Source organism: Pipra filicauda, unplaced genomic scaffold (assembly GCF_003945595.2).
Source record: "Pipra filicauda isolate LSUMZ 115617 unplaced genomic scaffold, ASM394559v2 scaffold347_size1265977_pilon, whole genome shotgun sequence".
NCBI lineage: Eukaryota > Metazoa > Chordata > Aves > Passeriformes > Pipridae > Pipra > Pipra filicauda.
The window spans coordinates 1,215,355-1,238,240 of record NW_024104473.1 but is presented as its reverse complement, the minus strand read 5'-3'; the positions used below and the strand labels follow the sequence as shown (position 1 = coordinate 1,238,240).

General features: G+C 50.8%; 1 protein-coding gene across 1 annotated transcript in view; it reads right to left on the bottom strand.

Moving 5' to 3' along the window:
* FRAS1 (Fraser extracellular matrix complex subunit 1) overlaps positions 1 to 22,886 on the bottom strand; it is a 99,540-nt gene that overhangs the window by 1,522 nt on the left and 75,132 nt on the right. The window contains exons 37-71 of the mRNA XM_027741197.2: positions 22,297 to 22,544; positions 20,955 to 21,103; positions 20,346 to 20,508; positions 19,513 to 19,648; positions 19,025 to 19,221; positions 18,671 to 18,824; positions 18,038 to 18,301; positions 17,744 to 17,932; positions 17,222 to 17,341; positions 16,605 to 16,784; positions 14,627 to 14,751; positions 13,930 to 14,070; positions 12,475 to 12,705; positions 12,261 to 12,374; positions 11,124 to 11,274; positions 10,518 to 10,677; positions 10,124 to 10,286; positions 9,735 to 9,981; positions 9,273 to 9,617; positions 8,906 to 9,066; positions 8,577 to 8,724; positions 8,268 to 8,473; positions 7,642 to 7,798; positions 6,858 to 7,058; positions 5,816 to 6,003; positions 5,321 to 5,596; positions 4,917 to 5,149; positions 4,527 to 4,687; positions 3,637 to 3,851; positions 2,467 to 2,617; positions 1,855 to 1,962; positions 1,530 to 1,689; positions 1,011 to 1,127; positions 588 to 754; positions 149 to 354 (exon numbers count right to left, since the gene is read on the bottom strand). Of these exons, the coding sequence (XP_027596998.2) occupies positions 149 to 354; positions 588 to 754; positions 1,011 to 1,127; positions 1,530 to 1,689; positions 1,855 to 1,962; positions 2,467 to 2,617; positions 3,637 to 3,851; positions 4,527 to 4,687; positions 4,917 to 5,149; positions 5,321 to 5,596; positions 5,816 to 6,003; positions 6,858 to 7,058; positions 7,642 to 7,798; positions 8,268 to 8,473; positions 8,577 to 8,724; positions 8,906 to 9,066; positions 9,273 to 9,617; positions 9,735 to 9,981; positions 10,124 to 10,286; positions 10,518 to 10,677; positions 11,124 to 11,274; positions 12,261 to 12,374; positions 12,475 to 12,705; positions 13,930 to 14,070; positions 14,627 to 14,751; positions 16,605 to 16,784; positions 17,222 to 17,341; positions 17,744 to 17,932; positions 18,038 to 18,301; positions 18,671 to 18,824; positions 19,025 to 19,221; positions 19,513 to 19,648; positions 20,346 to 20,508; positions 20,955 to 21,103; positions 22,297 to 22,544 (6,332 nt within the window). The remainder of the gene's footprint in view (positions 1 to 148; positions 355 to 587; positions 755 to 1,010; positions 1,128 to 1,529; positions 1,690 to 1,854; positions 1,963 to 2,466; positions 2,618 to 3,636; positions 3,852 to 4,526; positions 4,688 to 4,916; positions 5,150 to 5,320; positions 5,597 to 5,815; positions 6,004 to 6,857; positions 7,059 to 7,641; positions 7,799 to 8,267; positions 8,474 to 8,576; positions 8,725 to 8,905; positions 9,067 to 9,272; positions 9,618 to 9,734; positions 9,982 to 10,123; positions 10,287 to 10,517; positions 10,678 to 11,123; positions 11,275 to 12,260; positions 12,375 to 12,474; positions 12,706 to 13,929; positions 14,071 to 14,626; positions 14,752 to 16,604; positions 16,785 to 17,221; positions 17,342 to 17,743; positions 17,933 to 18,037; positions 18,302 to 18,670; positions 18,825 to 19,024; positions 19,222 to 19,512; positions 19,649 to 20,345; positions 20,509 to 20,954; positions 21,104 to 22,296; positions 22,545 to 22,886) is intronic.

Below are 22,886 nucleotides of genomic sequence, written 5' to 3'. Positions count from 1 at the left end.
AAATCAGAGAGGTGTTATGAAGAGGGGGGCAGGCTCTCTTGCCTTCCAAAGGGAGGCCAGGGCACTACACACTCCTCACCCCTTTGCAGTCAGGATCTGTTTGCTGCTGGAGAAGCTCCCAAAGAGGAAGCAGAAGCAGAGGACTCACCAATAGGAGGAATCGATGTTTCAGGTACTTGTTGGGTTGGATGCAGCCATACTGGGGCCCCTCGTTATAGACAGTGCCCGTGGGGTCGAAGAAAGGCACGTAGCCATCCTTGCCCGTGCACAGGTAGACTTTTTCCAGCTGCAGCTTGTACGCAGCATTGAGGTTTTGTTCCGGGTGCCAGAGCACGCGGCCATACAGGACTTGCCCTGGGGAGGGGGGGAGAAAGATGGACAGGTGAAATTCTCCAACAAGAGAATTAGTCACTGCTAGAGACTAACACGTCAAACCACACGTGGCTCTGGGTTTGGAAAGGTTTGGATGGTTTGGGAAGGGTTTGGGGTGTAAGGGTGACAAAAGCACATTCTTTTCTTACAGGGCTTTAACATGCTCAAAATGTCATTTGTTGCTGTAAAAGAGGCAAAGCCAAAATAAATCCTACCCTTGGAAAAAGCCCCTTTGTAATCCATTTCTGCCAGGGACATTTCGGATTTGGTGGGGTCCATCAGAAACACCTTCTCATTGTTACACAGCTGGAACTCTGTGTTTAGGGAGTAGACAACGGGAACTGGGCGGTTTGTCTGCTGGAAGGCGATGGGGATCAAAAATCTGGAATTGGGACAAGGAAGGAAACCATGGAGAGGTGAGGTTTGGACACATGTGCACCCCAAGCACAGTGATCTCCCACCCCCCTGAGCGCAGACACTCTTGGTTGCAGGGAAGCTCTTAAGCAAAGGAGGAGGTTCCATCCCTCCCCTTTTCCCTTCCTGCTGCTGTTGTGCTGTCCCACGCACCTGCTGAGACCCCAGAAACACCCCAAATGGGCTGACATTGTCCTGCTGCCGTGGGGATGGGGCCTCCTTACCGCTCTGGAGCGTGAGCCGTGCAGGGCAGGGGCTTGTCTCCAGGCTCTACCCATGGCTGTGTGGGCTGCACAGTGCAGGGGATTAAGAAGATGGTGTACTCTCCGGAGTAGTCCTTCCTGGGAACAGACAGAAGACCCTGTGGTCATCAAATGGGGCCCTGTGTTCACCCAGAGCAGCACCTCTTCCTGGCCCCAGAAATGTTCACTCAGTAGTTGCCTGAGGGACAAAAGGGACCTAGCGAGTTTAATGTGACCCTCTGAAATACACAGTCACCTCTGGGATCTACCTACCCATGGCTTCACTGCTGGAAAAACACCTTCATAAGGAGCTGAGCTGATTTTTCCCTCAGCAGAGGATTTCCAGCCCTGACAGCAGCTCCCTGCACACTCCAGCTCTCAGCCCTTGACCAAGGCTGGCTCCTGAGCATTCCACAGTATCGCTGTGGCTGCTGGAAGGGCACCAGGGAGAATACAGTGCCGTGGAAAGCTTCTGAAGGGGACTGAACCCAGAATCCTCACCTGTTGTAGGAACTGGTTGCTCTCCAGAGCTGGTAGGGGGAGTCAAAAGTCTGAGCGCTCCACAGCAGCTGCAGGTCAAATTCGATCCCTCCCAGGTGCTCTGGAGTCATTAAAAAAGACCTGACATCTGGCAGGCTGTGGTGCTCCATGACAAAAAGCCCTGGAGGGGGAGGACAGGGAGGTGACAGGTAAGATAGAGCATGGAGAGGCCCCGTGCCGTGCACCTCAGCACAGAGGGGCTCCTGGTGGGAAGGGGGACTCGTTCTGCTGCCTTGTTTTCACTGATTTCACTGATTTCTGCCTCTGTCAGTGTCACTGCTCTCACCTCTGAACTTGGCCTGGGTCTTGAACTCGATAACCAGCCGGCCATCCTCGCGGATGTAGATCCTGATGATCTGCAGCCGGGCCGAGAGCACGCTGTCCGTCTGGATCCCTGCAGGGACAGAGGCACTGGGGAGCACACCCAGCACAGTCACCCCTCGGGTGGGCTCTGCCAGCCCCAGAAGCATTTGGGAGAGCTCCAGAAGGCATGGTTTAATTGGGATCATCCTCCAGCGAGCCAGCTATTAAACTTCCTCCGTTATCCACGTGCCACCTAAGTCTCCCCCAAGCAGAAGTTTTTTTGAGTTCCCCCCATCTGTGAGAGCCAGGGGAACATGACTGCAGCTGCCACACGAGTACCCCTGAAAAGCGTCCAAGACATCACTCCAAATATCCCACAGGACTCTGATGAAGAGAGAGGTCTTTTCCTGAAGTGCCAACGGTGCCCACGAGCAGAAGGGCTGGGGGAACATGGCTAAGCTGGCACAGGGGCAGGCATGCCTGGACTCAGCCTGCACGCCTTTTGCCTCAGGGATCAGGGCTCTGGTGGCAGCGCAGAAACTAAGGAAAAGGACAAAACAAGGAGGAGCCAATACTCGGAATGCCTCGGGCTTACCTGTCCTCCAGAGAACAGTGTCGTAGAAGAAGGAGAACTCCATCTCTGTGTGATGCTCCAGGGAAGCCCAACCCCTCGGCGCTGTCACGTAGATGTAGGACACATAGAGAGGGACGTGGACTGTCAGGAAGGACTGAGCAGAGTCCCGTACCTGGCAATAAAACCCAAAAAAGGGGGTTGTGCACCTTCCAAATGAAGGCAGAGGTGACTGTCTGAATGTTCTTTACCTCGACAGTAGGTACTTTAGACAAACCTGTGTTTAAATCAGGGTCAGGGCTAAGGCTCTTTGGTGCCGTGGGACAAAGGAGCTGCGGGGACAATTTCACCTCAAAACCCCCTAGTTTCCAAGGCTGTGAATTAAAATTCAGCAATTCTGCTTGCTCAGGCCTCCCCCAGCTCTCCATTTATTATCTACAGAGTGCAGCTGTACTCTGCAAGCCCCAGAGAGTTCAGGGAGACATTCCAGCCTGGCTGGTGCCAGGCTCCACAAGCTCCATTGGGCAGTTGTTCAGGCCAAGTAGCTCCTCTGGATTTGTGCAAATAATTGGAGCTATAAAAGGAAAGTTAACAAAGTATTCCAGGCTGGCAGGAATTAAAAGGGATTATGCTGGCCATAACATTCTGACTGGGAATTTAATGCAAGAACCTAAGGATGATGAGATACTCACTGGAGTGGGATGTACATGGATAATCCAGCCATGAGAGGGCAGTGAGACACACTGAATAGTGAAAGCTACTAATTTAAAGAGCATTTTTGGCTTTTGCTCTGCTAGTGTGTTAATTAAGAAATGAGTAAAAAAAAATCCCATGACCTCACTCTGTTGTGGATCACACACTCATCTGTCTCTGCTGTGTCCTTTGCTCATTTCTACTGGGTGAGAACACAGTCAAAATTGTAAAAGAATAGAGCCCAGCTGGGGATGTTTTGTATTTCCAGTGCAGGTTTCTATTAAAGAAAAAATATTTTGCTGATGCTCTGAAGATTCAGAGAATAAAACCTAGGTTAACCTAAGGAAAAGAAATGAATTAAATGCACACAGCACTTTTCCAGGTGAAAGGGGGGAAAAGCCACGATCCGCTTGTACAGAGCAGCAACTACACATGAGCACGAAGCCTAAGAACAGAGAAAGATCTGGGTTACGTGGAACAGCTCTGGATGTGGCCTCTCACCTGGAAGTCAGCGGTGACTGAGCCTCCGCAGACATCAATTAGCTCAGTCATGTCGTAATAAGCATCAAAGGTCCAAATGCAGCTCTTGAGGTTGAGGTGCTGGTAGAGCTGGATCGTCTTGGGCTCCCTCACCGCGGGGTCCAGCTGGTAAGGGCGGTCATAGCCCGGGCCCAGGACGAAGCTGTCGTGGGTCACTTCGTCCAGGAACCCTGCCTCTGGGATGGAGAGACATCAGGACACTGATCCCTCTGGATTTTCAAGAGCCTGAGGTCTCATTTGCACTCTTGAACCACGGGAGCTCCTCTCCCTTGGTAATCCTGGAGGTCAAACTGAATATACACAGGTCTTCACAGGGGAAAAATGTTATAGGAATGGGGTAAGAATCCTAAAAATCCAGCTTAGGGATCTATTCATTCAAGGTTGAAGTTAACCTTTAAGAAATGAGGAACAGCTTGAGTATGGAATTATCAGAATGAAGTACAACCCACTGCCCACCATGCAACAAGTATGGATCTCATTCCCTGGAGTGTCAGACACACAATCTGCCTGGTTTTTTTCAGCAGTGAATTTATTTTGCTGCTTCTTGTTGCCTTGTGGGAGACCTCAGTGACCCAGACACAGCAATCCAACCCCACAGCTCCCTCTCTAACCATGTGGATATCACAAGAGAGATTTGAAAAGCAGGAAATCACAATCTCTTCAAACAGAGCAATGTTTAAAGATTCCCATGCATGGAATCTCATCTCCAATGGGGCAGCTCTGGTCGCTGCTATTAGTACAAGATTAATTATTATTTACATGATGTCAAGAGAGCCCAGAGGAAGACAAAGCCGTCTTCTCTGCATTTCTTCCCTGGTTTCCAACATTCAGGAAGTAAAGTTCAAGGTTACCTGAGGTGCCTCTGAGGTCTCTGACAGTGACCAGGTTGGAGCAGACATGCTGGTGCCTGTAGATGGACTCGGAGAGAAGGAAATGCAGGTTGTGCAGCGGGAGGGTGGAGATGAGGGGCAGCATCCCGTCCTGGTGGGGGATCTGCACCGAGATGTGGATCCTAGAACAAGCAGCACATGAGAGAGCGGAAGACAGCAGCCCTGGCAGGCACAGAAGCCTCATGCATCCCCCCCCCAACCCACAGCAGCCCAGCCCAGCCCAGCCCAGCCCAGCCAGGTGAGCCTGATGTTTAGTTTCAGCTGGATTTCCCCAGGTAATGATCCCAGGCACCTCAGTAAGCCCGGGGGCGCTGGTGAAGGGCTGCACTCCCCACTTCTCCAGGCTCATACCTGTTAGGATGCTCCTTGTGCTTGACATCCAGGTACTTGAGCGTGGCAATGAATGACTGTGCCTGGAACCCTCTGGCTGTCCCTGCCACCACAGGAGTGTGACAAATGGCACTGTCTGTGCCTATGGTCACCATGTTGCTCCTCAGGGGGGTCCCCACATGGCCAGCCTTGTCCACAGCCTTGGCCACACAGCGCACGTGGAACCGCCTGCTGAAGTAAATGCTGTCCAGCACCTGGGGGAACGAGGAGGGAGAAACAAGTGGTGCTTTCAGCAGGCTCAGGGAAGAACGGTGCCAAAAAAACAAAAAAGAAAAGTGCCCCGAGGAAGCACCACACCAAGCGCCAAACCCGAGGAGACTGTGCGCTTTAATCTCCGTGCTCCTGCTGCTCCGCCGTGCCCGTACCTTGTGGTTGACGCTCGTGAAGGGGGTGTTGTCAGTGATGGTCTCGAAAGGCGACCTGGCTCCATTCCCATCCGTGGGAGCTGCCACTTCCCAGCTGAACTGTATTGAAGACTGGTTGATCCCGGCCTCACTGCAGCGTTCCTTCATGACGGTGTACTTGGGGAAGTGAGGGTCACAGGGGGTGACACAGATGAGAGGATAACCCGGGGAAGGGGATTTCTTAGCACCGTCCTTGGTCACTTCTTCCACCCGGTCATAGTCAGCCAGGGTGACGACCTGCAGGGATGCAAGACGGCAGCACTCACCTGGGGCTGAGGGAAGAGCTGGAAAAAGCCATCCTTCCCTCCCACACGGTCACTGCAGCTCTTCATTTCATTTCATTTCGTTTCGTTTCATTTCATTTCATTTCATTTCATTTCATTTCATTTCATTTCATTTCATTTCAGTCTGTACTTGAAGGGCACTAAATCACATCCGCTGCAACGAGCGACTCACCACGGGAGGTGCTGGGAGAATCAGGCTCCCTGTTGCCTCCTGATCCAAAATAGTCACTGTTGCAGTGCTGGTGTCTCCAAGAACTGCTTCCACCGGATCATCTGGACCCAGCACCAGAGAAAAGGACTCGTGCCATTCCCGGTCTTCGTTGGACATGATCTCCACCTTAAACACGATGTGGGTCACACCTGGGCGAGGGAATGCAAGAAAAACAGAGAGAACTCGATCCATCATTGGAGACTGCTCTGAAGTTTTCTTGTGAAAACCCTGCACAGCTCCTGCTCCAGGCTGTGGCCATGGAGACATTATGAGAAAATACACATTATAAATTTTATTGCCACTCATTGCCGCTAATAATTTAGTCCTGTCCCCACAGGAGTCTGCTCTAGACATAAAACTCCAGCTATGACAACTGATCCAATCGATCTGGTGATAGATTTACTAGCAGACGCCATCTGAGGATTAATAATGGCTGTCTTGTAGCTGTCTGGACTAAAAATCTAGGACGCAAAGCACATTCCCACCCCTGCTGTCTCTCACACCAGTAGTGTGCAGAGCTGTTTGGTGAAGGCTTCTTGGTCCAGCAACACGCTCTGAGCTGTTCCTGACAACTAGTTCTCTGTTGAGACTTACATCCTCTGAGGATGACTCCACTCTCACCTGCCATGTGCCAGTGCTTCCTTCTCTGGTCTGATCACCCTCCATTAAACACGTCAGCTATTTTGTATAACAAAATTACAGCAGCCAGAGGAGGAAGGGGAAAAATCTTGCACTCCACTTGAAACACACTGAAGAGCTGGACAGGTCTTTCTTCTCACAAGGACTGTGCTGAGCCCAAGAGCAAATCCCAAATCAAATCTAACCCCCAAAATCTAAGGGCATATTCTGCCTTCTTATAGTCACCGGGAGCAGTTAGACCGGCGTCGTGTTGTAAACCTCATGCAACAAGCGGCGTTTTCCAAGTCTCCTGAATGTTCTGACGTGCACAAAGTGTCCCTGGTCACACGCCCACCTCTCACCCTCCCTTATAAGGACCCTTTACCTGGGCTGAACTTGAGCATTCGACTCTTGGGATAGTAATCCACGCCGGCCTGGGCGGAGCCGTCCCGGGTGCTGCAGCGCACTTTGGAGGTCCTGTTCTGGTCCCCTCTCCGGACCACCCTGATGTTTAACACGGCTACACCCTCCGGGCCTGGCGGCTCCCGCACTTGGTACGCGGCTTCTTCGAACTCGATGGTGGGGGCTGAAGGGAGAGCAGTGGAGAAAAAGCCCCGGGTTTGCACACCTGACTGATTCCAGGTGGAGGACACTCAGCACCTGCGGTGAGAGAAGCTCAGCTCCTTTTAGACTCATCTACGCACCCTCAGAGCAAGGGGCTCCACAAAGCGGGGGCCAAAATGGGCTGGATGTGAATTAGGGCAAAATCCAACAAATGTATTGAGCTACAGAGGATGGCAAATTATTCTCCTGTCCCTGCCTCCCGCTGAACCACACGCCCTCCAATCCACGCCATGTGCTGGTGCTGCAGTCACAGCAGAGGAACCTGGCAACCCCTTTTTCCACACAGATCTCCCCAGGCTGTGATGCTGTGGAGGGGAAGCACAGCAACTCCCCATGGAACTGCAGGGGAATGGCAAACAGGACAAACAGTGGGTTCAAGGACTGTTATTCATCCCTCCCTTCAGCCCAGCCCAGTGCACACCAGTGACCTGCACACAGAGCTGTGACTGGCACTGAAGGCATCCATGTTTACCCAAAACTGCTGCTGGGACTGTGCTGACTCCCTCAGAACCACAACAACATCCTTGCTGAGCATCCTCACTTACCATCTTCATCATTGGTGACAGTTATGGTTGTCATGTCCATCTTCCCAATCCTAGCTCCACTCCAATGGTTTCCAAGTGGGCTGCCGAGATAGACCTGGAACTGCTCTTCTGGTTCAAAGGCAGAGTCATCACTGACATAAACACTGCAGTTCTTCACCTGAAGCCAGGCAAAGAGGAGAAAAGAGCAAATACTGATAAATCAAATGAAGCCATGCAAGGGCCAGGCTGTACTTCCCTATCCAGGGTTTCATGTCTGAGTGCTGCCTATCCTGGAAGAAACACTTTTATTTTTAGGGATGCTGCTTCAGTGTGGACAAACCCCACGGTCACATGATGAGACACAGCAGCAAAGGCCCCTCCTTCCACAAACCCACAGCTCTCTGCTACAACAACCCCGAGTCCTCCTAACACACAGGATTTGCACTTTAGGACTTAACTAGTTTAATCATGAAACAAACAACCCCTTCACAGTCAGGTCATATTGCCAGGACAAGAATTTGTGTTGTCTAAGAGACTAGTTTGGACAGCCTCTGTCAGCTCCCTCTGGCCATGCAGAGTCAAAGAGGAGATCTGAGCCTCTCCAAGCCATGTCTCTTTTATTCCCCCCCAAGCCAGGTTCAGCTCACCTTCTCCCCTTTCAAGAAAGTGATGCGGGACTCCTCCGCGTTCCTCCTTTCCATGAAATCCTCCATCACCTGTGCTGTCTGGCTCCGGGTGTAGCACCTGACAGAGGACTCATAGCTCAGGTCCCCGGTGCGGAATATGGGAATGTGAAGAGTCCCTTCCTTTTCCTTCACCGTGTAGGTGTTCTTAATGAACTGCATGCTGGGCACTGCAGGGGGTTATAAAAAGAGTCAGGCAGTGCTGAAGAGCTTGGTTCCACAGAAAGCCAAGAGGCTGGGATGGACCAGGTGGAGCTGCCAGGGGTAACTTACCATCTTGGAAGATGTCATTGATGGCCACAATGGCTTGGAATGGCTTTGCCAGCTCGGCTCCATGGGGTGAGCTGAGATAAACAACAAATGTCTCCAGCCCTTCTATCACTGGGTACTGAGCGTCATCCAGGATTGTCAGGGGGCAGAACTGGGAGGAAGGCAGAAGTCCTGCTGTTAGAGGTGCAAAGATTTCCTCCTTCCCAGCACTCACATTTGGAGGTCTAATGTAAAGCCATTATGTCAGGCATACCATGGCAGATCTGCACAGAAAGACTGCAGAAGTGTCACCAGACAGAGCAGACTCATCAGGAGTCCAAGTGGCTCCTCACCTCTTCGGTCTTGCCTGGCCTGAACTCTATTTTCCTGGAGCTGGGGACATAATCGACTCCCGGGCTGGCAGACGGAGGGTCTGACGTCCGAGTGGCACACCACACAGAGGTGGGGGTTGAGAGATCAGGTCCCTGGCGGAGGACTGGAATCTCAATGTTTCCTGCATCGCCAATTGCACACAAGAGAGAACAAGGTGAGAAAGCAGCCAGGTACACACCATAAATCCATTCCTTTCCCTTCAGCACCCCTTCTCCTTTCACTACCGCTCCTGCCCCCAGCCTTCCCCACGGGGGCAGAAGGAATCACAGAACCTCTCTGCACATTCTGGACAGGTCTGTTTCCGTGGGAGCCCCCCCTACCCTTCACCTGCAGCCTCGCTGACGGTGAAGGTGGCATTGCCCAGGAACACTGTGGAGGCATCGTTGGGACCAGCAATGAAGACGGTGGCTGAAGCCCGGCTGCCGACGCGGGCGTTGTCCGAGGCATCGGCCAGTACGATCTCAAACTCCTCTTCCTCTTCGTATTCACTGTCATCGATCAGCATCACGTCACAGGTCACCACGGTCACACCCGGCCCGAAAACAATCCGGTTCTCATCTGCCATCCCCCGGGACTTGAAGTCGGAGCCGGATTCCAGCATATAAAGGCTGCTTCCCGTGGCGGATTTGGGGACGGTGTAGCAGATGGCAGACACGGTGCTGCTGGTATCCCCTAGGAAGCAAGAGAAAAGAACACGTAATTCTACGGAAATACTTTTCCTCTGTTTGGTGGAGACCTCTGCCCTCTGCCACTGTCCCTCCCATGGGGCTCCCTCCTGGCTCCACCCACCTTTCCTTTCAACAGGAGCCGAGAGGAACCCAGCGCTCTCGCTGACATGGAATGTCCTCCTGTCGAACTGCAGCGTGGGCTCATCCTCGGGGTCAGCGATGGTGACAGTGGCCCGGGTGACGTTCCCCAGCAGAGCATAGGCCGGCATGCTGAGCTCCACGGAAAAGCTCTCCGTGCCCTCAAAGACGTTATCATCATTGATAACGATGGTGCAGGCCTTGGTGTCCTCCCGCTCCTCAAACTGCACCTGGAAGGCAGGAAGCCAGCTGCTCTCCTGGGACCGGGGCCTGCAACTTCCTCGGTGTTTTTATCGCTTTCCATCAGCTCTTTCCTCCAGGCCTGAGGGCAGGTATGGTCAGACCGTCCCTTTCCCGGTGGCCCCAGCCTACCTGCCCCGTGTACTCCACGTAGTCCTGCTGTCCCGGCTGTGATCCGGAGCCGGCGGTGGCCGTTCCCTGCTCGGTGCGGCACATGACTATGGCGTACTGGTTGAGGCTCCCGACCCGCCTCACGGTCACGCTCACGGAGCCGGAGCTCTCTCTGACCTTGTAGCTGCAAAGGGATCAAGCAGATAGAAATAACAGGCTGAGGAGCAAACTCTGTGTGTTTGTGTCATACTGAGCACCATGGACTCAGGGTGAGTGTGGCCTCCATGGAAAATCCGAGGGACACTAATAACCAGGGACTTGGGCAGAGGGCAGCTGCTCCGTGGTTTAGCCCAGCAGGCCCCTTTCCTCATGGACAGAATTTCATTCCCACGCTGTAGGGTCCAATCACAGTTACCTGGTGTGTGTAAAGCTGAGGAGAGACCACTGGACATGGAAGACATTGCCACTGACCACGTTGGGTTTGCTGTCCTTCACTAGGAACTGAAAGCTGTCCGTGGTCTCCTGAGCCTTCTCCTCATCCATCACGTACCGAATGAGGCCCTGGTTCACATCCTCTGCCAGGAGGAGACATCCAGTGAGCCGACACAGAAATCCAACGGCAGTTTTATACATCACCGCAAGGATCGGGGTCTCCACAGGAAGCAGTAACCCCCTCACCTCCCCTTCCTGATGGAGGGCCCCTCAGCCCTGCAAGACTGAACTTTCCACACATTGCTCTGCACTGCTGGCTACACATCTACCAGACCTTGTGATGATCTACAACTCCTCTTTACTGTCCCAAGTCAAGTCTCCAGCTCTAACAAGTCTGGAGAACCTGGGTGTGCTACAGGACACAGGTTGGCATCTACTAAGAAATCACAGGATTTCTGCAACTGAGAGGAAAGTCCAAGGCTTATTTTCTACATACTTTGGAGATTTGCCCCTTGTCTTCTCCCTTCCCATCTTCTCTTTCCTTAACAAAGGAAGGAAAAAAGCAGCAGGACACAGCCCAGCTCCATACCCTGTGTGAAAGTGGTCACAGCCGTCCCTGGTTTCAGCTTGTGCTCCACATGACCATTTCTGGGACCAGTTGTTATCTCGTAGATCAGCTGTTTGTCATCTGTGTCAGGATCTGTCGCCAGTAATTCCTTCTTAGTGATGAGGTTGGTTGCCTGGATTAAAGCCAAACCACGGGAGTAAAACACTGGAGCTCCAGCAGTGCAAGTCTGCTTGACTGTTCACACAAAAAGCCCAATGATCCCTCTGTCAAACAGTTTTCCATGAGGGAAAATCCAGGGATGTGAAAGCACAGAGCAGTGTGAACAGACAGACACCCCACAAGGTGTTTGACAGTGCAGGAAGAATTCAAATTTTGCCTCACATCAGTGTGTGCCTCAAAGAAAAGCAAATTGAGAAGCAGCTGCCCAGCCTTATGTAGCTGGGACTAAAAGCTAGGATAAATTTTTTGGTTTCACCTGAAAACCTCTGCTCCATGAACTGTGCTGATGCTCAGGTGAGGCCTGGCTTTGCAAAAAGCATTTGCAAACAGCCTCAAGTTGAAGAACAGGACGGTTCAAGCTGCTCTGGGGAGCCTGGACTAGGGCCTCTTTCAAATGTCCTCACGTGGATCTGACTCAGTTCCACCACATTTTGCTTTCTCTTCTAAAAGAAAATGCCTTTAACAGCAGGAGAAAGAGAGAGAACTGAACTGCCCGAGGCTGCAGGAGTGCTTTTCCTTAAGTCAGGAATTTGAGCTGAGATAGCCACTTCTTAATACAATTTCTTACTACAGTGTCTTCCAGTCTTTTTTCTTAGGAAGAACCAAAGTGTTTCTTTGCAGTTAATGCTGGGCCCTCAGAAACAAGGCGAGAGAGACAGTTTCCTGGGGTTTTGTTTGGACTTCAGCAAAACAAAGGCACGTCACAGCGAGAAATCCCTACATCATATCCTTGGAAAGCCGTGTATCTCTGCCATGGCTGCTGCAGAACATCATCAAGACTTCTCCACCATCAGCAAAGCTGAAAATATACCCTGGGGTCGAGGGATTTTCTCTACCACAAAAATAAAAATGCTGAGGGATCAGGATGTTTACCTGCGAAGCTCCTGCTCCAGGAACAGCCTAAGAAATAACCCAAGCTGAGCTCAGACAGGCAGTTACCTTGCCATCCACGTGCTCCAGCCACTGCAAACCCAGGTTGGTGACAACCCTGGGTGTCCCGTCATCCACAGGGAGAATTTCCACTTGGAAGGGCTGCGGTGCTGCTGTCACGACCTGACAAAAAGTTCAGAGAGGCGGACGTTACTCTGGGAGTCAGCGCCTCATCCACCCAGGCGGACCGAGGTCTCCCTCACACCTCGTCTCCTGCCCTCACCTTCTTCCCCCCGTCCTCCACGAGGAAGAAGGGGTTGGTGCCGTCGGACACGGTGAAGGTGAAGCGGTCCCGGAGGGAGTTGCTGCCGTCGTGGCTGTAGCTGACGCGGTTCTGGTAGATGTCCCCCATGGTGAAGGTGGTGGCCTGCTGGTGGCCATGGCCGCTGGCGCTGCTGCGCTCGATCAGGCCGTGCCGGGGCGGCTGCACCACCGTGAACGTGACCGACTCAACCTGTGCCGAGGACACGGAGTGGCAAAGCTCGGGACATGGACTCAGCACCATGTTGCCGTGGAATTTTGGTGCTGAAAAAATCTCCAGAGCAGTTAATTAGGGGTGAGATAAGAAAGGGTTTATTTTGCCAAGGCAGTAGATGTTACACGACGCGCGCAGGCCGTGCCTGAGAGGTTACATTTTATAATACCATCCATCCAATCCCAGATGTGTCCACCCTGTGGCCTTTACTCTGGTCCGCCCCGGGGTCCACCCCCTGAGAAATGGGTCTGGGGGTTTTGGGACCCCGTGTTCATCCCACCTTCCTCTTCATCAGAGCACAAAAGGTACATAGTTACCTAATTCTTGACCGTATTCTGTGGTTTAGGCCCTGATATGCTGTTCTGCCAACAATCTAGGCCTTGCCTTGACAAAAGACTAAACATTTCTGCTATATTCAGGGGTAGGATTGATATAGGGAGCATAGAATGGGGTAAGAGGGTTAAGGAATGTGTAAACAAGGGTGCTAGAGAAAGGGAAAAGGACAAGGGACAAAGGAGGGGGGGGTTGCTGCTTTTAAAATCTACTTCCACTACTTATAAAACTTACAAGTCTTAGAAATATTAGAAAAATAAAAAAAAACATTAGGGGCTCAAGGCATCACCAGGACAGGCGTGTCCTTCCAGCCTGGAGAGGGACTCCCTGCCCAGACAGCTCCCCTAGTGCAGTGTCTCCAACTGGGCCTAACGCAGCCCCGCACACCGAACTGGTTCCCCCTGAGCCCTGCCCTGTCTTCATCCCTCTCCCAAGGTGGCTCTCTACAAATCATCACACCAAACTACCGGTGTGGCTGGTCTGAGACGGCTCCCACCCCTGCGACAGCTCTGTGAACACAAGAGCAGCCCCCCTATCCTGCAGCGGTTCCAGGCAACGTGCCCCTTGCCACTGCTGCCGGTGCAGAAGCAGCAAAAACCCTTAGGGCAGGATTTTGGCTCAGGGCAGTAACAGGCAGCCAGGAGAGCTCTCGCTGCAGGGAAGTAGCAGTGAAGTAGAGCCAGCCCTTCAGCCAGACCCAGGAGGTGGAAGAGGAAATGTCATTTTCATCCATATTATGTAATTTTCATCCATCCTTGGTAAACTCAGTGTCAAGGCCAGGCCTGTCTTTAAACAGAAGCCCATTTTCCTGACAGCCCAGATGTGCAGCAGGAAAGGGGAGGGAGGAGGCAAGGGGAAGTCCTGCCTTACCTCTGTGTCAGCATCTGTTGCTTTAAGCTCAAACTCGGTGATGGTTTTTCTCACCCCTTCCTGAACTGTCATCCCGAGGCTTTGCACTATGGGTAAGGAGTCATCCACGGGGTTTATGGTGATGTCAAATGTCTGGCTCACCTGGAATAGCAGGAAAAGCCTCTTGTGATGAATTCAGCCCTCCAAGAGTACAACTCCACTGCAAGACCACAGTGATCCCCAGTTCGGGTCACTTATTTCAGCCTTGTCTCGTGAGTACATCTGAGCTTCTAAGCCCAGATCATGTGAACATGACCTTTTCTATCCCTCCCCACTGATTAAGTCTCCCTCATTCTGTGGTATTTATGGGCATCCACTTTCCCTCCCTCTCTCATTCTACTTTGCCCCTCTCCCTCTATGTGCAGCTATGATTTTCCTCTTTCAGAAAGCAGGAAGGAGACATTTCCCAAGGGTCTGACTGTCGTCACTACGTCGTCAGTGCACTGGATCAAAGCTGAGCTCCGGGAGCAATTGGCAAGCAGCTGAAAACCAGACACTCAGATCTTGGTAAACCAGTCTCGTGAGGCCGCAGCACAGGTGGCTCCCTGTTCCCTGCACAGGGCTCGCTGCTTTCCCTGTGGGATGTAGGAATTCTCACAGCAGAAGCAAGAGCAGCCCCCTCTGTTCTTACTTGGGCAAAGGCCACGCTGGGACTCACCTCATTCATCCCATCAGACACAGAAAAGGTGAAGGCATCCACGTGCTTTTCCATGTCACTGGTGTGGACGTACTGGATGCTGCGAGAGGCCAAGTCTGCCTGGCTGAAGGAATTAATTCTCATCCCTGGAAAAAGAATAATGTGTAATAGAAAGAACAATGCAGGGAAAAACTACAGACAGCTGGATATATCTGTCCCATGAACCTCAGCTGAGCCAGGGTTTTAGCTGGCACAGAGCCTCCTGAAAACTCCTTCTGCAAAATCAAGTCCAGCCTTTTCCCTAGACTTACAATCTTAAGAAGGCACCTCACACCGTCAGGACACCCTGTTGGGGATGGGCCTCTGGGGGCTGAGGGGCAGAGAAGCTGGGAGAAAAATGGTTCATGTAACGCTTGGATTGTCACTGCTGGGCAGGACTAACCCAACCATGGCAACACTGACTACGAGCTAAAGGTCTCCTGGCCTCCCAGCAGTTTTCCAAAATGCCTTCCAAGTCTCCGCTCTCTCTGCCCTTCCTTGTACCCCTGCATTTAGAAAGACTAAGGCCCATTTACAACGGTGATTTATAGTGACATCTTTACAGGCCATTAGGTGTGACACAGCCACAGAAAGGGACATGACAAGCATTTTAAAAAGCACTTGAGCTTTTTAACTGTCACTGCTGTGTTTGACAGTTTTACTGCTGTTAACAACAACAAACACCCCGACAAAAAGTTTGCCACCAATCTATCACCCGAAATGGCTACTGACAAGTATTGGCCACACTACAAAAGATATCAGGATCTGGTATAAATAAATGAGCCAAACCAGAATGATCAGCCAAGATTTCCTCAGAGCTCATTAGCTTTAAAGGCTTGGGTTCTCTTTTGAACACTCCAGTACTCTCTCCTTAGGTTTAGGTCATTTAAATCACGAAAACAATTCCTTCCCAGTCTGTGACTCTTTATCTTTCTCGGTCCATCACAGACAGGAAAAAGCACAGAAATCAGAATCATCACATTTTAAATAACAGGAGGAATAAAATCCTTAACTCAGGTCTCCAAAGTACAAGATTCACTGTTTAGTTTGCAATTCGGACAAAAATATTGCAAGTTTTTAATTTACTTTCAGCAGGGGGTTTGCTTATTATAACTTTCATTCATTATTCCTGCCCTTTCAACATGAGAGGATGAGGCAAACCACACATTAAAACTTAGCTGTACAGGGACTGTCTGTATCTTGAAAACACACACAGCAAATAGTTCCACTTTAATCTCATGTTAATGAGAAATCTAATGCTAAGAAGAAATATAATCTTAGATGAGTATAATTAAATCAGAAGAGCATATTATATGACAGCTGAGATTTAGATTAATTCATCAGAGAGGGGCAGCACGCTCACACTGTCAGCAGGCACAGAAGGCAGCTCTAAAATTCAGATCACATTTGCAGGAGTTCCACCAGATTGATCAACCCCCCTCTCTGAAGGACCAGAATTCATTATCCAGCATATCCATCACACCCCAACGGAGCTTCCTTTTAAACTAACTCAGTGGATAGTTCTCTTCCTCTCTTCCAGGCACAGCTAGGGAACGAAGCTGGTTTTTAGGGATCAAGGAACATACTGGCCAAGAGGGGGAGAGAAAACAAGTTGTCTGTTCCCCAAGGTGGGCTCTGTTTCCACGGACATTAAGGGATGGATTCTCTGGGGCGCTGTGCTATTCACAGCAAAGGCTGAAAGCTTTCCTGTCATGCAGAAGCAGGAACAGGGGCATAAATTCTCCCAAAGGCTGAATAAATCCTCACCTGTGATTCTCAGGCTGCCTTGCCTCTGCTCACCTTATTCTCCAGCTCTCTGGGCTAATGACTATTTGATTCCTAACGGGAAACAGAATTCTGTGCTGCAGCCTCCAAGCATATTTTTCCCACAGTGAAGCTCTAGGGGTCAAAAGCCTTGCTGCTCCAAGGACCCAATGGAGTAAAACACTTCCCTGCTCACCTGGGGAGGCCGTGTGCTCCAGGTGCCCCAGCTGTGGCTGCCGGGTGACCTTGTACTGGAGCTGGGTGGGTTCACTGTCCTGGTCAGTGGCCGAGAGCTGGAGGGTTGTGATTGTCTTCGCCGAGTTCTCATCCAGCACCAGCCCTTTGTTAGTGACGATGGAGGGGGGAAATCTGTCCTCTGGAAGGGTTAAATACAAAGCTGAGTTAGGAGACAGTCACCCTCCTTCCTTTGGTGTTATTCATATCAGGTACTTGTGCTCAAGCAAAAGACAACACACATACACAAATGTTTTGATAATTCTGAAACAGGAACTTTGGATCTTGGCATTAACTGAGGGGATGGCAACGTTAGAATGCCTCAGAGACAACCTAAACTGCACAAAGATATTAAGGGGAATTTTTCTACCTGTTCGGTGAGTTTGTTACAAGTCTGAGAACTAATCCTTATACCCACAAACTCTCCCCATGCCCCTCACTTCAAAGGCCTTTGAATTGACAGAGCATCAAAACTCCGCCTCAAGATCTACATCTTCACTTGCCCTACATGTGGGATGGGAACCTGTGAAGTCCTGAGCTCTGCAGCAAAGAGACCATAACTTCAGCACTGTCTTTTACCTAATACACGGATATGGAAAACCTGGTCTGTCAGTTTGTTGCCATCTGCATCGATCACATCAAAGGCGAAGGGGAAATTTCCGCCGGGATCCCCTTTCTTGTGGCTGTAAACCACTTGCCCTGGAGAGAGGGACAGGAGAAAAGAGGTGGTTTATTACAGGCTGCATCATTTCATTCGTAGTTTGGAAGCAGGTACCATCAGGTGAGGGACTTGGGGCTGGACAGAGCTCCTGGATTTGAGTTTCATTACTTTCTCTCTTTATTCTTTTTCCCTGCTGAGAGAGATTTCTTAACATTTGCTTAATGATACGTTTCTCTGCCCTGCTCTAACAGCCTTATTGGACTTCTTTTCCCTTTCCCTTCTCTGCTTCAGGTCATCCTCCCCCTCTCATAAGGACCATAGAATCATGGGCTATCTCAAGTTGGAAGGGACCCATAAATGTCCAACTCCCTGCTCCTTGCAGGACTGCCTAAACCAGCCACATATATTTGCACTGACCATCTAAAATCCAGCACTCTCACCTTTGTTTATATCAGCCTGGGTGAAACTTTTGACGGGTCCTTTGGCAGAGATCTGGACTGGGTTATCAGCTTTGCTCAGCTGCAGACGGCCCCTGCTGGGATCCCTCCTCAGGACAAATCTAAGCGTCGAGTCCCCTGAATAACCAGCTGCTGCCTTCAAGTGCTGAGCTGTGAGTGGAGCTGCAGAGCCTGGACCAGGGAAAGAAGCGCACAGTCAGCTTCAGCCAGGCCAGCAAAGCGACTGGTTTAGACTGGACCATCCAGCACTACAGAGCAACGCCATTCTCCTCGTACCAGCTGGGAGCCGCAGGTCCCTGTTGACAGCTAACGTTGGTGGCTTCTTCTTGGGCAGCTCCATGGAGAATTCCAGCCTCCCTGCCTGTGTGTAGAGCCCATCCGTGATGGAGAAGCCAAACTCGTCTGTCTGTGCCGCTGCACCGCTCCGGGTGTAAACGATCAGCTGATCCAGAATGTCCTGGTAGGTGAAGGAAGAGCCCCTGGACAGCACATGCCCATGCTCTGGGGGCTCTGCCGTGCTTTGTCTCCTGCGGAGGTGACCTGGGAAACAACAGACGGATCAAAATGATGGGAATAAGGCAGCCTGCTGGGGACTCAAGCCTTCACTGACACCCTGCCTGGCTTTGCCACTGCTGGGCAAGAGGAAAGGGGGGAACACACAGGGAACTTCCCAGGGAAATGCATGAAGGCCCCCTTTCTCCTCCCCCATAGAGTGAGGGACAACTCTCAAATAGAGAGTTCTGCTGTTCTGAAGCACAATCCCATGGCTGCTGGTCCAAATGTGCTTTATCCAACATGCCAGGCTCCTCTCTCACATCGGGGGCTGTTACACACACAGGTATGAAGACAGACAGACACTGACACAAAAAAACCTCCTCTCCCTCACCTCCTCAGCTTGTCGGGACTTACCATGCTCAGGACTTTGGCTCACCACAATGACCAGCTCACTGTTCTGGGTGTCCAAGTCCTGCAGGTTGAGGGAGGCATTGGTGACAACCACTCCTGAGCTCCCCTGCACTCGGACAGGCTCCAGCACCATCTTGGGGGGCTCATCGTTCTGTCTCTGCACAAAGACACACAGTCAAAAAAGGGAAATGAACACAGGGAAAAGACCCACCTGAATGAAATACAAGTTCCCAAATGACAGTACTGGTGCTGACATCACCAGTCTGTCCAAATCTAGCCAGAGTCTAGCAAAGTTTGCACTTGAAAAGTGTCTGTGTGAAAGGAGAGGGCTCTGGCAGCCAGCGAGCACAGGCGTACCTGGATCGTGATGTTGATGCTCTGCACCTCAGACTGGCTGAAGCCATCGCTCACATAAAAGCTGAAAACATCACTCGTGGGCTCAATGCTTTCATGGACGCTCTGGAAGTAGTAAATGCTGTTCTCCAGAACGTCTTGAAGGGAAAAGGACGCGTCTGTGGTGCCAGCAGACTCACTCTGTGGGCCAAAACTCTCACCTGCAAACCGGAATATCACTAGTGAAAGGGTGTTCAAGTCACTGATAAACTAAACATAAAAGCAGCAGGGTTAGGAGAAGAATGGCACATTGTGAAGGCTGCAGAAGAATGGATGTTACTTCCTACAACATGGATTTCCACATCTTTAAGGAAAGCAAACTCTGCTGCACTGGAGTGGAAGCTGCAGTTTTAGGCATAGCACAAGTGATCCCATCCACGGGATATGATAGGCATGATCCTGTTAGGGCTACAAACCAGCCAGGGGGAGGAGGAGAGAGCCAAGCAGTTTACCTGTCTTGGTGTTTTGGATGTAGCCATAGATAGGCAGAGTGACAACTGTGACCCTCAGGTCTTCCTTGGCAGCAGTATCGTAATCAGCAGTTAAATGGTGACCAGCCAGCAGTGGGATCCTGCCCCCCTCATCCACCTGGAAAGCAAGAGCACACAACACAAATCCTTACTGAACAAGGCTGCCTCCATGGAATAGGCTTGCCCAGGTTCTGGAGTGCTGTCCCATCCTCCCCTAGATCTGTCAGGTAGGAAATCAGCTGGGAGGTGAGGTGAGATAGGAAGAACAAAGCCTGGCTGGCCCCCAAGAGGAGCCTGTGAGGGCTTCATCAGGGCAGGAAGAGAACTGGCAGAGTCACTCTGACCTCTTGGAAGGCAAGAAAATGCATTTCTGGCTGAGAGAACCTTTTGAAGGCAAGGGAGGGGGAATGCAAAGCTGGAAAGGAGGGAGGTGGCTTCAAAAGGCTTCAATAAGGAGTGTGAAATGCTGTGTGTCAGTCCAAAGCACCAGGTGTTTTCAGACTTTACACACAGGCTGGTGAAATAAGGGACAAAATATTGGACAGGGATAAGTCAGACTTGTTCCACTGATATCAACAGGACACTTTAGGGAGAACCAGCTCCTGACTAGGTGCAAGCAGAGGAGGTTCAGAGATGCAGGTGGACTGTCAGCCTCCTCTGGCCTCCAAGTGATTTGTTAACCCTTTGCGTTCAGAGCATTGTATGTGCAGCACCCTATTTTATCAGCGATTTCCCCTCGGTCCAGGAAAACTGTCCAATTCCTCACTTTGAAGTCATTTTTCTCCCTGTTTCCAGTATCCTGGGCAGCCACTTACAGTGATGTGGTCAGCAAAAGCAATGAGCAAAGGCAGGGTGTGGGCAGGTGTGATAGTGATGGTGAACATCTGCCTGTCCAGCCGGTTGTCGTCAGCATCAAGAACAGCGAAGTGGAAGATGTCCGTAACGGGCTGATTGCTGGTCTCAAACGTGGTGGAGTAGCTGTGGAACCAAACACAGCCCAGGTCAGGGAGTTCCACTGACAGTCAGGAAACTACACCCTGCCCCTGCAGTCAGAGGTGAGCACACAGCTCCCGGAAGAGAGGTGGCATCTCAGTTCCCAACCCTCCCTCATGTTCATTCCCCGAATTCTTTTAAATCACTGGTTTAGGTGTTGCCTACCTAAAGTGTCACCATGACATCACAGACATAGAAAAAATCCCCCTAATTTGAAGCTACACCAAGTATTGGCACTTCAGACATGCAGAAACACCTAATTCTGCACAGAGAAAATGCTCTTATCCATAATCCCAGAGGATACAAGGGACAAGGAAGGGAAAAACACCTTTGAAACATTGCACTAACATAACATAGCCCAGAGATCCCTGGGGAAAACCCACAGAGCTTTTAACTGGCATGGCTTGAAGGAGAATAGCTCTCTTTGCTACCTGATCCTCTGGCTGTTGATATCTTCCATGGTGAAATTATAAACCTTGGAAAGCTCTTCATCGTGGGAGCCCGACATCTGTAAGAGGGTTCCATATGCAGGCAGAGATATCAACTGGATTCTTATCTCTGAGTCAGGAGAATTGTTGTCCTAAAACATGAAGGAACAAACCAAATCAAAACAGGGAAAATTAGCCATTGCTTTCCTCCACTAAAAATGGAAGGAGGAACAAGTGTTTTGCAGGGAACTGTATCTGCCTAGCTGGGTCAGATCCACGGATGAATATTAAATGAAGCTCTCCTGATGAGAAGAGAGTCAAATGGGTTGACATTTTCAAACTCTACCACAAAATGTATTTTCATTTTCTCTCAGCTCAGAGAGGTTTTCTTTGTTCGCTGGTATCACATCAACACAGTCTCCCAGACATAAACCTGGTATTTTCATTTTCAAAGTACTTCACGCTAAAATAAAAGCTGATTTTGCCTCTTTTCAACTACATTAAGTACAATCACCTCTATGATATCACAGCTCATCTTTCCTGAGAAGAGTTTTTGCTGGTTGGCTGAAAAACGAGACCCGAGCAGAAATCACCATATGGGTCAGGAATGAAATCCTCTTTTCCCTAACTGTTCTCTTACTGAGATTAAACCTGAATAACTCTCTTGTCAGCCTTCCTCTTTTAAAAGGAGAACAGGACAGACCCCAGACTTTTATCCAGAGTGATCCCTCGGAAAAAACATCCCCCAATCATCTCTCTGACAGCCACCACCTCAGATCTCTCCAGCCTCACACCTGCACTGCAATCTCAGACCCAAACCCCACTGCTAATGCACTGGCTGCTAAATCATCTGCAAGGAGTAAAGCACCTTTCCTGGGAATGTCACCAGCAGGATAACTCTTGCACAGCACACAACCCCTGGGACCAACTCAAGCCACCAAGCCGTGCAGCATCTGGGCTTGTTTAATCCTTCCCCCTTCAAATCTGCCCAGAAAAAGAACCAGGCAATTTTGGAAGGTGGGTGAGGGGGCTGAAATTTTCAAAGGATTAACACTTAGCAAATGCATGTGCTTTATTAGCAAGTCCGTTTGACAGAAAAATCTGGGATTAACTCTGCTCTCATGTTCAGCATGGCAGTTCACCTCTGTTACAGTCCAACAGGGATAGCCTTAAATCCCTGTGGGATGAAAGAGTCTGTTATTCCCCTCTTGGCAGCAGTGAAAACTCGGGCTCTCTACGCAGAATCCACGCTGACAGCAGGGAGGTGTGTGGTGAAGGGGCTGTGGGGGACAAGGGAAGGGAGACTGGCGGCATTCCCTGGGCTCGGGAGGAGATAAAAACTTACAGTGTAAGCGAGGTGCAGCCGAGAGAGAGTCACGGAGCTTTTACTGGCCACGGTGACGGCCAGCAAGCAGCCTGGGACCAGCTGCGGGCCGTTGGTGTCCAGCAGGGACACTTCCACCCTCAGCACCGTGCTGACAGTGGTGACACCGTCGGTGACAGAGATTTCCATGCTGTCCTCTGCTGCTGCTGAGCCATCGTGCACGTACTGCAGCGCATTCCGAGTGACGTCCTCGTAGGTGAAGGCGTCGCCTTCCCAAAAGCAAACAGCACAAGTCAGGAAGACTCTGTTCAGAGCAGGAATCCAATCTGAATGACCTAAGGCCCCAGTTTAGCAGAAGACTTAACCACGTACTAAACTGGCATTTAATCCCATCCTTACAGGGCTGTGAGTTACGAGGACATTTATTAAGGAGCTGGCAGGGCAGAGGAAAAGCTGTTAACTTCCCAGTTCCACAGACACAGCGACTCCTCCAGATTCTCAGGGAGGGCACCCATCCTCCTTTCTTCCCAGCTGATTTCTGAGCTCATAGCTAGATAGGGCTTCCCTATGGATGCATCCATATCTGCCAGGGCTATCTGACTCTACTCCTG